Here is a 14,813-nt window from a genome sequence, read left to right as displayed (position 1 = left end):
GCACATTGTATGTATGTGCGTATTGTGCACACTGATATTCTGTGTGTTTTCTATGTGTGTATTCCGCGCGCTGATGTTATGAGCACATTGTATGCATTTGCGTATTGGGCACACTGATATTCTGTGTGTTTTCTATGTGTGTATTCCGCGCGCTCATGTTATGAGCATATTGTATGTATGTGCGTATTGTGCACACTGATATTCTGTGTGTTTTCTATGTGTGTATTCTGCGTGCTGATGTTATGACCACATTTAATGCATGTGCATATTGTGCTCGCTGATTTCTTTGTGTGCTAAATGTGCATATTGCGCTTACTTATATTCCTAAACGAATCATATCTGCTTATGCGTATTCTGAGGGCATTCTATGCAAATAACCGAGTGTAATGTAGGTGTGAATGCCTATTCTGAGGGAGTCTTGTGTGTGGGTGTGTGAAGCATACTTATTCCGAGTGTATGGTCCGTGTGTACTGTGCTTGTATTTGAGTGTTTTGTATGTGAATACATTCATTCTGAGCACAATGTTTTGTTGGTAGTCGTGTGAGTTGAATGCTTATGCTTCATCTTAAATCGCATGTATTTCTTTGCCCTTTGGACCTAGTACAAAGGTTTGGGAGTTTAAAAAACATATAGGCTTGCTTGATCAGACTTCAAGACATACATAGTGTGCACTATTACTAGGGAAGGGCTATGCGAATGCCCTAAACCTCAAGAATCCAAGTGGAACATTGTGTCCCATAATAGTGCAATTGGAAAGAAGAATGCAAAACACCAACTTTTTTTGACATTGTTTCATAACACAACCCCGTCGGTGTAAATTCTCTAAATTAAGCATATTGCCAAAGTTGGTAAATTTAGATGGAGAAGACTAAAATTACAGAGGAAATGTTTTATTTTCCTAAAACGTGTCATGTGAGCGTATCTAAAAAGTTGATGCCGGAACACAATAATAAAAACAAAAGTATGAACATTAACGCTTAGCCCAGCCAAATCATTGGCACAAATAATATTGAAGACATTTAAAATTTTGCCCTGGGAAAATCTCTAGGTACTCACATTGAGAGCAGGTTTGAACCAGTGCCAAAGCCATTTATGGAAGCACTATGCTTTCTGGAAGCTCTCGCAGTGCCGCTCAATGACAGCGGCGTGCTGAGGAAGAGAGGGTGTGAGGCGTGACTAGATGGGGAAGTTCAAAGGGAATGCATACAACATACTTTCACACCCAAAAAATCCAACATGGGAGAATGAGACCGCAAGAGAAGAGTTTGAAAATAAGAACTCAGTAGAACCTGTGAGAAAAGTAACAGGGTTGGCTGAGGAGCAATGGGGAAGGGGGTTATAGGATATCCCTCTTGTAAGACTGGTATTGTGTTTCTTAGAATACATTATTAATAAAACAATATTTTCCGTGCAATAATACTAGCTCAAGAGAACGCCATTGCGAAGAAGCCCAGATAACGTTTTGTGGAACAATTACCATATTTATAGATATTATAAAGAAGAATATCTTAAAACCCATTACAACAACGACAACTTGTTGCATTGGGGCGAGGAATCCTCATCAGGAAGATGGATGTAAGAGACGGCTTAACAACATATGGCCTGGTCTACAGTGGAGATCACAAGGACATGTCATAATGGCAAATACATCTTATGACAAATTGCCAAAGAGTTCATATTTCTGACCACATGTCTCCTTGTTGAACTTTTAGTTTTAAACATTTTCTTAAAAATGGGGGTTCAGTGCTTATCTTTTCTTCTGTTCCCCTTGTTTTTACTGATCTTCCTTGCAGCCAAATCTATTACTGTTCGGCATTCCTTGATATCATCAATATGCTGCCAATGGGTATTTTTTTTAATTGTCAAAAAATGACTTACAATGGATACAAACAAAATATCACAAGATAACATTTCAAATGGTCAAGTACAGGAAACTGAACAATAGTTTTAAAGAGACTGAACAGTGAAGCACTGAACTTTATATAGAGAATAGAGAACGTTTTTCCCCCAGGTTCCACACGGAACGCCAGAGCTCTTTATCCAACTGGCAGCCCTCGTCTCCGGGGGCCATAAGGGGGCCGTAAAATAAAGCTCACTCCCCACTCATCTCGCCTCCGCATTTTATTTCAGTTCCTTACCATGGAAGTCCACTGGAATGTCCCCAAAGAGCGTGCGGTAAGGCATGTACATTATATTCCAGAAGATCCAGCTCAGGTTTTCTTCATTGTCCACTTTGATGGCCTGACTGGCGACCCCGAAGGACACAATCCAAACAACCAACGGGAAGAGGAAGGAGGAGATGTCTTTCATCTAGAGATGCAAAAAACAGGCACATCTATTCCACTGAGACACCTCATTGCATTTGAAAGTGGATTTGGCTTGGGAGACATGATTTAGGCAAACTCTAAACTTTTCTTTGAATATGCAGTTCATGCTTCTGAGCACTGTATGGACTACATCTGACTCCTAAAAGGTTGAGAGCAATTTTTGTTGATTAATTTATTAAACAAGCCACCTGATGAAGAGTAAGGGCATCTGCCTGAAACGTCACGCTCAATGACCCATGTGACATCTTGCAATTAATTATTCAAATGAAATATTGTGTTTTCTATAGTCGTGGGGGTATTATTTTGAAAAGATTAAATAAAATAATGTAACTGATTGACAGAAAAATGTGTGTGAATGGGAGAATGCTCTGCTTTGTGTCGAAGACCGAAAAGAATAGTTGATTGCCATTAATTTACAGTGACTCATGGAGAGCTATCATTTTTTGTATGTCTGGTGCCTGTGAGAAAATAATGTGTGAGACAGCAATGACAATATTTCTCTCCATGAAGTCTGTCTAGGAACAGCATGTCAATTTGAAGCATGCAAGGAAGAGAGTGGTCGTGTTACTGGCACCTTCCCTGGGCCTAAACACCCCACCACACCACAACACAACACCCTCCACTGCTCCCATCCCACCCCAACGCACTCGGCCACGCTGTGCCCCAGCGTAACCACCACAAATTTACATTTGACTAAACCTGTCTACATCTCATACCATCACAGGGTATGTAGCTCATCACACTCCACCCTACCACACTCTACTAAATCACACAATTGCACACTGCCACATAGTACAGCATTCCTCTGCACTGTACACCACTCAATTATATTTTACCGACTCTTTTGCATTCAGGCTCAACTCTATTTGTGCACGCCAACCTCTGCACTCTCCCAGACAACACTTTGATTCCAGAAACTGGTATACATAATGGAAATGTGATGTTTGCTGTTACATATACAGATAAGACACATGCAGTCATCATTACTGAACATATTTTAGCACTATTATTTGCTGATTACACAAAAAACACCCACTGCTGCTAACAATAAGTTGATATCAATACATAACTCAAGGACATTGATTTAATAAATTATAGTATTATTCAAGTCTGATTCCAATCTTTGTAATACAGGTTCCATAACACTCTTTAGGGCACACACTCTAACAATCTAATGTATCTTAGTGCAGTTTTTAATATATCCGCATAATGTTGGATCCTACAATGAGGTAATCCACCTTGCTGTATTCCATGCAGCGTGCTGTCAGCTCAGCTCCACAAGCCTAAGTGAATCACAGCTCCTTTGATACTGTGACAGGGAGGGCCTGCTCAAGAAAGGCCTTGCCACCAGGTGTGGTGAGGCCCTCTGCAGTTATGTGCCTGAGATGCCAGTGTAACAATGCTGCACGCACTCTTGTTAACCACTCCGCCTGGGGTGGCGTCTGTGCCACCCATGCCGCCTGCTTGAACATTTATTAGGCGCAGTGATGTTTTGTAATGTCACTGCGTGTCTGCATGTGGGTGTGTAAGGGTGGGCGAGGGCAGGGTGTGCATCGCTACAGTTACATCTCTCCTGGTGGTTTCACATCTCTTCCCACCAACAACAAAGGGTCTGACTGTAGAGCTGTCCTACCACGTTACATAGTCCTTAAATATCTCAGGTAGTCCGACATCTTGTCTAGGCAGTTAATGGAGTTCACTTTGGCGTTCTTCGTCGCAGCTGTGATTTTCGACCGCTGTTTCTGGGGCTCATTCGTTAGGATATGATATGATATGGCATTTATAGCGCGCCTATACACAAGTGTTTCAAATGGATATGTGTTCTTCTCTGATACGGTTTTGTATTTCTTCTGCAGTTTGGTCTTCCTCTTCGGAGTGTGATTCTCCCTTACTGTCTGTGTCGTTTCCTCTTCCTGACTGGGGTTTAAAATGCGAGGAGTTTGTTGTTACAGAAGTGGAGCCTCTGGGCCTCTCAGAGGGGCCTTAGTTTTGCAAACACCTTAATGTCCCTCAGGGCTAGGAGTACTACTCAGTTTGTCAATGATGCTGGGATGACAATTGGGAGTTACTTAGAAGCAGTCCTTCTTCAGACCTCGAGAGTTCATCTTTGCAGAGGAAGAGGCTTTTCAGGCAGCGTTGTGCTGATTCTGTGAGGTGTGTCTGTGCTTTCAGGGATCTGTTCAATCTCACAATGGAGAGGGCATGCTTTTTTCCAGGGACAGGTCGCTGGGGATGCTGCTCATCACGATGATGCACGCATGCGGATTGCTGCCCGTCTTTCCTGTGTTATGGCGTCGTGCAAGTGTCGGGAAAGAAAGTTAGCCGGGTTCCCGGTTCCTCTGCAAATTTGACCTTCATGCTAAACTCCTGCAGCTGGAGTTTCCACTTTTCTATGCGAGGGTTGGGCACAGTGAAGAGCGGTTAAAGATGGGGATCAGTGGTTTGTGATCCGTGATGAGCTTCAAAGGTCTACCGTACAGGTACTGGCGGAAGTGTCTGCATCCTCAGATGATGGCGATGGCCTCCTTTTTGATTTGAGAATACATTGTCTCTGGCAGGGTGATCGTTCAGCTTGTGATGGCTGCTGGAGCATTGGCTAAGGAGAGCATCCATCTGTGGGGGCTGGCATCCACAATTAGACTAATAAGTCGCAAGTCAAAGTATGCTATTTTGGTGTCTTGGGCCAACGCATCTTTCGTGTCCTCAAATGCTTTTGCTTGTAGCTCATTCCATTCCCATAGTGCTGATGACTTTGTCAGCTTTCTGAGGGGCTTCGTGAGAGTGACCAAGTTGGTCTAAAAAACTCCTGTGGTAGTTCACCATCCCTACAAAGGTGTGCATTACCTATTCGTTTTTTTGGGGCGGTAGCAGTTTTGATGACTTTCACATTTTTTGCAGGTCCAGTAAGACCCCTTCCTTCTGGGAGATAAACCCAAAAAACTCTGTCCGGTCTTTGTGAAAGTCACACTTACTTTTGTTGAGAGTCAGCCGGTGGTCTCTCAGCAACTGTAGAACGGCTGTCAGGCGATGATGGGGTCAGATGGTGTTATTCGTAAATATCAGGATATTGTCACTCACGTTTAGGACACCTGGGACCTGGGATTCCTGCAATGACCTCCCTGATGGTGTTCTGAAATATTTCGGCTGCGGAGGAGATGCCAAAGCTGAGCCTCTTGTAGCAATGGCACCCTATGTGTGAGGAGAATGTCGTGATTTGTCTAGAGCCTTTGTACAATGGGATCTGATGATATCCTGTGGTTAGGTCGAGCTTCGAGAAGTGCTTCGTCCCTGAATGTCCGCACGGAAGCCATCCAATGTGGACGTTGAATGCCTCTCCCACTTTACCGCGCAGTTGGGGAGGCACAGATGCGCAGCTGCTCTATTTGCTTGGGATTTCTGGACACATCTATGGGGGATACCCATTGGGTGCGGCTCACTGCCTTCTCAATGATGCCAGAATTTTCCATCTTGCGTAGTTCTTCCCCTACTTGCAAGTGTAGATGGAAGGGATTGTACCTCTGCTTCAACGCCATGGGTTGGACTTCCTTATCAATATGTATTATCAATATGTATGTGCACCTCTTGAGACCGCCGGCAGTCGATACCTTGGAATAGGTCCACAAATTCTTTGAGCAGGCTCTCAAAATCTCATCTTCATGCAATCTGAAGGTGATCAGGACTAGTGCTAGGTCTTCAGCGGTGTCGCAGCTGAGAAGCATAGATTTGTCAGTGGGGTGATGTAAATTTTGCTATGTACCACTACATGTTGGATTGTCGCCTTGGCCACAGCATCCAGCGGAATGGGCGTTTCGCTGCAGTATGCAAAACAGTCTTTACTTTGGGGGGCCTGACCTGTGGGCGTGCCTTGAGCTTCTTGAATTTCGTACTGCTCATGACATTTACAAGAGGCGCCCGTGTCGATCAGCACAGGCATCGGAGAGCCCTCTATGGGGATTCTGCAGAATCGTGGTCAGAATCGCTGTGAGTTATGCCCGAGTGCAGAGATCAAGAACATGGCGTGATCATTGTCTGAGTCTGCATGGTCCAATTCATGCGTAGCATTCACGTGGCGGGCTCTCTGTCTCATTGGTCTGTGGGACATGGGGGGGGGCCGTATGAAGGTGCCTCCCCTGCAAAGTGGTTCAGTCCGTCACTCTTCGCACACTCAGCGTCCCTGGCAAGACATTGACGTGGGTGCCGTACTTTGCCACCACAGTAGTCACATCTCATGGTAGCAGCATGCAGGAATTGCACCATTTGGTCCTTTTGAGGGATATCTCCTGCTTTCCCCCCACTCTTGCATGGGTAGTTGTGTGAAACCACCTAAACTTATATCATAGCCATGTGTTGGAAGGCTGCTTCCATCTTCTCGGCTCCACTTTCAGTGAGCTCATGCGATCGGCCTAGCTCCAGGATTTGCTGCAAGGGTAGGCAGGCTTCTCTCAGTATCTGTCTCCTCAGCTTGTTCGAGTAGCATCCCTGATTCAGTTGGGCTTGAACTTCATCTGACTCATTGAGTAGAGTACAGGTGGAGGCAAGCTGTCGAGTCCCGCGTGAAATACATCAATTGGTTTGTGTGACATCTACCATGCCTGATGGAGCTGAAATCTTTCAAAATCTGTATTAGCTTGCGGCTGAAAGTAGTTGGCTAGGACTGATTTGTCAATCTGCACTAAGTTTTCTGAAAAGGTTGTGTACTCCTAGTCTTGCTAAGAATGGCACTGAGGCCAGGGGTGAGCTAATCAGCTCCATGAGCATAGGTGGATCAAAGCCCCGTTTACCCTGTGATATTGAGGGCCTGCTCAGCAAAGGCCTTGCTGCGCCGTGCACGGTTCCCTGGCTCTCTGGCTCCAGTGGTGAGGTCCTCTGCAGTTATGGGGGCATGGGCTGCCGGTATAACAATGATGCCTGCACACTCGTTATCAGCTCCATGTAGGCTGGTATCCGAGCCACCTGCTCACGCAGTTTTTAGGTGTGGTTATGTTTCATGAGATCACCGCGTGTCTGCATGTGTGTGTATAAGCAGGACGCCCAACGCTCCTGCCGCGCCTCTCATCGTAGTATCACGCATAACATTTACATACACAATTAGCATTTCTCTGCTTTTGTGTTACTCACACACACCTTTCTAGCTGGCAACCCATCCCCTCTCCATACCCACTCCTCCAAGCCCTTTCTATGACCAGTTCCCACATCGAAATGATATGTTTTGTCTGATAATCTTTCCCCTGAATCCTTTGCTTCCATCATTATTTTCCACACAGTTTCTGTTTGTTACAAGACTCCCCCAAAAAACACTCGACAATAAGATTGGGTTAACAAGATAATTAAGTCACCCCAACACTAAGAAAAGTTTTCTATTGGGACATTTACCATTTGTCACATTGTCCTTTGTATGCATCTGGTGGAACAATTACCAAATGCTGCATCATCGCTTCTATGCATCTGTTGGGACACTTACCATGTGCCGCATCGTCTCTTCTATGCATCTGTTGGGGTGCTAAACATCCACCACTAAACATCTTTCATCTATTGTATGCATCTGTTGGAACACTTACCCAATGCCGCAGCATCTCTTCTATGCATCTGTTGGGACACTTACCATATGCCACATCGTCTCTTCTACGCATCTTTTGGGACACTTACCATCCACCACTAAACCTCTTGCATCTCTTGTATTCATCTGTTGGAACACTTACCAAATGCTGCATCATCTCTTCTATGCTTCTGTTGGAACATTTAACATATGCTGCGTCATCTCTTCTATGCTTCTGTTGGGACACTTACCATAAGCCGCGTCATTTCTTCTATGCATCTGTTGGGACACTTAACATCCACCACTAAACCTCTTGCATCTCTTGTATGCATCTGTTGGAACAATTACCAAATGCTGCATCGTCTCTTCTATGCATCTTTTGGGACACTTACTATATGCCACATCGTCTCTTCTATGCATCTGTAGGGACACTTACAATCCACCACTAAACCTCTTGCATCTCTTGGATGCATCTGTTGGAACAATTACCAAATGCAGCAGCATCTCTTCTATGCATCTGTTAAAACACTTACCATATGCTGTATTGTCTCATCTATGCTTTGTTAGAGAGCTTACCATATGCCACATCGTCTCTTCTACGCATCTTTTGGGACACTTACCATCCACCACTAAACCTCTTGCATCTCTTCTATGCTTCTGTTGGGACACTTACCATCCACCACTAAACCTCTTGCATCTCTTGTAAGCATCTGTTAGAAAAATGACCAAATGCTGCAGCATCTCTTCTATGCATCTTTTGGAACACTTACCATATGCTGCAGCATCTCTTCTATGGATCGGTTGGGAGACTTACCATCCACCACTAAACCTCTTGCATCTCTTGTATGCATCTGTTGGAACACTTACCATATGCCACATCGTCTCTTCTATGCATCTGTTGGGACACTTACCATATGCCACATCGTCTCTTCTATGCATCTGTTGGGACACTTACCATCCACCACTAAACCTCTTGCATCTCTTGTATGCATCTGTTGGAACAATTACCAAATCCCGCAGCATCTCTTCTATGCATCTGTTAAAACACTTACCATATGCCGTATTGTCTCATCTATGCTTCTGTTGGAGAACTTACCAAATGCTGCATTGTCTCTTCTACGCATCTTTTGGGACACTTACATCCACCACTAAACCTCCTGCATCTCTTCTATGATTCTGTTGGGACACTTACCATCCACCACTAAACCTCTTGCATCTCTTGTAAGCATCTGTTGGAAAAATGACCAAATGCTGCAGCATCTCTTCTATGCATCTTTTGGAACACTTACCATATGCCGCAGCATCTCTTCTATGGATCGGTTGGGAGACTTACCATCCACCACTAAACCTCTTGCATCTCTTGTATGCATCTGTTGGAACACTTACCAAATGTCGCAGCATCTCTTCTATGCATCTGTTAAAACACTACCATATGCTGCATCATCTCTTCTATGCATTTGTTGGGACACTTACCATCCACCACTAAACCTCTTTCATCTCTTGTATGCATCCGTTGGAACACTTACCAAATGTCACAGCATCTCTTCTGTGCATCTGTTAAAACACTTACCATATGCCGCATCGCCTCTTCTACGCATCTTTTGAGACACTTACCATCCACCACTAAACCTCTTGTATCTCTTGTATTCATCTTTTGGAACACTTACCAAATGCTGCATCATCTCGTCCATGCTTCTGTTGGAACATTTAACAAATTCTGCGTCATCTCTTCTATGCATCCGTTGGGGTGCTTACCATCCACCACTAAACCTCTTGCATCTATTGTATGCATCTGTTGGAACAATTACCAAATGCTGCATCATCGCTTCTATGCATCTGTTGGGACACTTACCATATGCCGCATCGTCTCTTCTATGCATCTGTTGGGGTGCTTACCATCCACCACTAAACCTCTTGCAACTATTGTATGTATCTAATGGAACACTTACCCAATGCCGCAGCATCTCTTCTATGCATCTGTTGAAACACTACCATATGCTGCATCGTCTCTTCTATGCATCTGTTGGGGTGCTTACCATCCACCACTAAACCTCTTGCATCTCTTGTATTCATCTGTTGGAACACTTACCAAATGCTACATCATCTCGTCTATGCTTCTGTTGGAACATTTAACATATGCTGCGTCATCTCTTCTATGCTTCTGTTGGGACACTTACCATCCACCACTAACCCTCCTGCATCTCTTGTATTCATCTGTTGGAACAATTACCAAATGCTGCATCATCGCTTCTATGCATCTGTTGGGACACTTACCATATGCCGCATTGTCTCTTCTATGCATCTATTGGGACACTTACCATGCACCACTAAACCTCTTGCATCTATTGTATGTATCTAATGGAACACTTACCCAATGCCGCAGCATCTCTTCTATGCATCTGTTGAAACACTACCATATGCTGCATCGTCTCTTCTATGCATCTGTTGGGGTGCTTACCATCCACCACTAAACCTCTTGCATCTCTTGTATTCATCTGTTGGAACACTTACCAAATGCTACATCATCTCTTCTATGCTTCTGTTGGAACATTTAACATATGCTGCATCATCTCTTCTATGCTTCTGTTGGGACACTTACCAAATGCTGCATCATCTCTTCTATGCATCTGTTGGGACACTTACCATCCACCACTAAACCTCTTGCATCTCTTGTATGCATCTGTTGGAACAATTACCAAATGCTGCATCGTCTCTTCTATGCATCTGTTGGGACACTTACCATATGCCGCATCGCCTCTTCTATGCATCTGTTGGGACACTTACCATATGCCACATCGTCTCTTCTATGCATCTATTGGGACACTTACCATATGCCACATCGTCTCTTCTATGCATCTATTGGGACACTTGCCATCCGCCACTAAACCTCTTGCATCTCTTGTATGCATCTGTTGGAACAATTATCAAATGCTGCATCGTCTCTTCTATGCATCTGTTGGGACACTTACCATCCACCACTAAACCTCTTGCATCTATGGTATGCATCTGTTGGAACACTTACCCAATGCCGCAGCATCTCTTCTATGCATCTGTTGAAACACTTACCATATGCCACATCGTCTCTTCTACGCATCTTTTGGGACACTTACCATCCACCACTAAACCTCTTGCATCTCTTGTATTCATCTGTTGGAACACTTACCAAATGCTGCATCATCTCTTCTATGCTTCCGTTGGAACGTTTAACATATGCTGCGTCATCTCTTCTATGCTTCTGTTGGGACACTTACCAAATGCTGCATCATCTCTTCTATGCTTCTGTTGGAACACTTACCATATGCTGCATCATCTCTTCTATGCTTCTGTTGGAACACTTACCATATGCTGTGTCATCTCTTCTATGCTTCTGTTGGGACACTTACCATATGCCGCGTCATTTCTTCTATGCATCTGTTGGGACACTTACCATCCATCACTAAACCTCTTGCATCTCTTGTATGCATCTGTTGGAACACTTACCAAATGCCGCAGCATCTCTTCTATGCATCTGTTAAAGCACTTACCATATGCCGTATTGTCTCATCTATGCTTCTGTTGGAGAACTTACCATATGCCACATCGTCTCTTCTACGCATCTTTTGGGACACTTACCATCCACCACTAAACCTCTTGCATCTCTTCTATGCTTCTGTTGGGACACTTACCATCCATCACTAAACCTCTTGCATCTCTTGTAATCATCTGTTGGAAAAATGACCAAATGCTGCAGCATCTCTTCTATGCATCTTTTGGAACACTTACCATATGCTGCGTCATCTCTTCTATGCTTCTGTTGGGAGACTTACCATATGCCGCATCATCTCTTCTATGCATTTGTTGGGACACTTACCATCCACCACTAAACCTCTTGCATCTCTTGTATGCATCTGTTGGAACACTTAACAAATGTCGCAGCATCTCTTCTATGCACCTGTTAAAACACTTACCATATGCTGCATTGCCTCTTCTACGCATCTTTTGGGACACTTACCATCCACCACTAAACCTCTTGCATCTCTTGTATTCATCTTTTGGAACACTTACCAAATGCTGCATCATCTTGTCCATGCTTCTGTTGGAACATTTAACATATGCTGCGTCATCTCTTCTATGCTTCTGTTGGGACACTTACCATATGCTGCGTCATCTCTTCTGTGTTTCTGTTGGGACACTTACCAAATGCTGCATCATCTCTTCTATGCTTCTGTTGGAAAACCTACCATATGCTGTGTCATCTCTTCTATGCTTCTGTTGGGACACTTACCATATGCCGCGTCATCTCTTCTATGCATCTGTTGGGACACTTACCATCCACCACTAAACCTCTTGCATCTCTTGTATGAATCTGTTGGGGCACTTACCATCCACCACTAAACCTCTTGCATCTCTTGTATGCATCTGTTGGGACACTTACCATATGGCGGATCGTCTCTTCTATGCATCTGTTGGGACACTTACCATCCACCACTAAACCTCTTGCATCTCTTCTATGAATATGTTGGGGAATTTACCATCCACCACTAAACCTCTTGCATCTCTTGTATGCATCTGTTGGGACACTTACCATCCACCACTAAACCTCTTGCATCTCTTGTAATCATCTGTTGGAAAAATGACCAAATGCTGCAGCATCTCTTCTATGCATCTTTTGGAACACTTACCATATGCTGCGTCATCTCTTCTATGGTTCTGTTGGGACACTTACCATATGCCGCAGCATCTCTTCTATGCATTGGTTGGGAGACTTACCATATGCCGCATCATCTCTTCTATGCATTTGTTGGGACACTTACCATCCACCACTAAACCTCTTGCATCTCTTGTATGCATCTGTTGGAACACTTAACAAATGTCGCAGCATCTCTTCTATGCATCTGTTAAAACACTTACCATATGCCGCATTGCCTCTTCTACGCATCTATTGGGACACTTACCATCCACCACTAAACCTCTTGCATCTCTTGTATTCATCTTTTGGAACACTTACCAAATGCTGCATCATCTTGTCCATGCTTCTGTTGGAACATTTAACATATGCTGCGTCATCTCTTCTATGCTTCTGTTGGGACACTTACCATATGCTGCGTCATCTCTTCTGTGTTTCTGTTGGGACACTTACCAAATGCTGCATCATCTCTTCTATGCTTCTGTTGGAAAACCTACCATATGCTGTGTCATCTCTTCTATGCTTCTGTTGGGACACTTACCATATGCCGCGTCATCTCTTCTATGCATCTGTTGGGACACTTACCATCCACCACTAAACCTCTTGCATCTCTTGTATGAATCTGTTGGGGCACTTACCATCCACCACTAAACCTCTTGCATCTCTTGTATGCATCTGTTGGGACACTTACCATATGGCGGATCGTCTCTTCTATGCATCTGTTGGGGAACTTACCATCCACCACTAAACCTCTTGCATCTCTTGTATGCATCTGTTGGGGCAGTTACCATCCACCAGTAAACCTCTTGTCTCTCTTGCATGCATCTGTTGGGGCACTTACCATCCACCACTAAACCTCTTGCATCTCTTGTATGCATCTGTTGGAGCACTTACTATCCACCACTAAACCCCTTGCATCTCTTGTATTCATCTGTTGGGGCACTTACCATCCACCACTAAACCTCTTGCATCTCTTGTATGCATCTGTTGGGGCACTTACCATCCACCACTAAACCTCTTGCATCTTTTGGAGCACTTACTATCCACCACTAAACCTCTTGCATCTCTTGTATGCATCTGTTGGGGCGCTTACCATCCACCACTAAACCTCTTGCATCTCTGGTATGAATCTGTTGTGGCACTTACCATCCACCACTAAACCTATTGCATCTCTTGTATGAATCTGTTGGGGCACTTACCATCCACCACTAAACCTCTTGCATCTCTTGTATGCATCTGTTGGGGCACTTACTATCCACCACTAAACCTCTTGCATCTCTTGTATGCATCTGTTGAAAAAATGACCAAATGCCGCAGCATCTCTTCTATGCATCTGTTAAAACACTTACCATATGCCGTATTGTCTCTTCTACGCATCTTTTGGGACACTTACCATCCACCACTAAACCTCTTGCATCTCTTCTATTCTTCTGTTGGGACACTTACCATCCACCACTAAACCTCTTGCATCTCTTGTAAGCATCTGTTGGGGCACTTACTATCCACCAATATACCTCTTGCATCTCTTGTATGCATCTTTTGGGACACTTACCATATGGCACATCGTCTCTTCTATGCATCTGTTGGGGCACTTACCATCCACCACTAAACCTCTTGCATCTCTTGTATGCATTTGTTGGGGCATTTACCATCCACCACTAAACCTCTTGCATCTCTTCTATGCATTTGTTGGGGCATTTACCATCCGCCACTAAACCTCTTGCATCTCTTCTATGCTTCTATTGGGGCACTTACCATCCACCACTAAACTTCTTGCATATCATATATGCATCTGTTGGGGCACTCACATTCTGACACCTCATCTCTTGTATGCATCTGTTGGGACACTTACTGTCAGCCACTTCACCTCTTGTATGCATCTATTGAGAATACCATCTACCACATCATTTCTTGTACATATCTCTTGAGATGTCGAACACTTACCATCTTCCACATCATATTGACCTTGGGTCCCACGACTCTGCTGACTGAAAATATTTGCATTAGACGAAAGCAGAATACAGCATAATCCAGAGAGAGGAGGACTTTTCCAGTATAGAGGGTGACTGCAAAGAATCTAGGCAAAAAAAAAAAGATATTCTCCATTTTGCTAAATAAAAATACCAGTCATTATTTACAGTGCTTTGATTTGATAATTATGCACCATATGTACAACAGCTGTTTGAACAAGGTCAACAAGCATTGGTGAAGCGAATAGATTTGATGTGTTCAGTTGTTTATTACCTTTTACAATTATAAGTAAGAATGCAGTAAATACTCAGCC

At 43.9% G+C, this 14,813-nt stretch overlaps 1 protein-coding gene across 2 annotated transcripts in view; it reads right to left on the bottom strand.

Annotated features, from left to right (window-relative positions):
• The window catches only part of LOC138528636 (transient receptor potential cation channel subfamily M member 2-like), a 1,006,635-nt gene that overhangs the window by 248,193 nt on the left and 743,629 nt on the right, over positions 1-14,813 (bottom strand). For both annotated transcript variants that reach the window (XM_069640452.1, XM_069640453.1), the window contains exons 17-18: positions 14,474-14,606; positions 2,139-2,310 (exon numbers count right to left, since the gene is read on the bottom strand). In XM_069640452.1, coding sequence (XP_069496553.1) covers positions 2,139-2,310; positions 14,474-14,606 — 305 coding nt within the window. The remainder of the gene's footprint in view (positions 1-2,138; positions 2,311-14,473; positions 14,607-14,813) is intronic.

The sequence above is a fragment of the Ambystoma mexicanum genome, chromosome 7q, assembly GCF_040938575.1.
Source record: "Ambystoma mexicanum isolate Mex_15411 chromosome 7q, UKY_AmexF1_1, whole genome shotgun sequence".
Taxonomy (NCBI): domain Eukaryota; kingdom Metazoa; phylum Chordata; class Amphibia; order Caudata; family Ambystomatidae; genus Ambystoma; species Ambystoma mexicanum.
The sequence above is the reverse complement of the archived record's forward strand: the minus strand, read 5'-3'. Positions and strand labels throughout refer to the sequence as shown.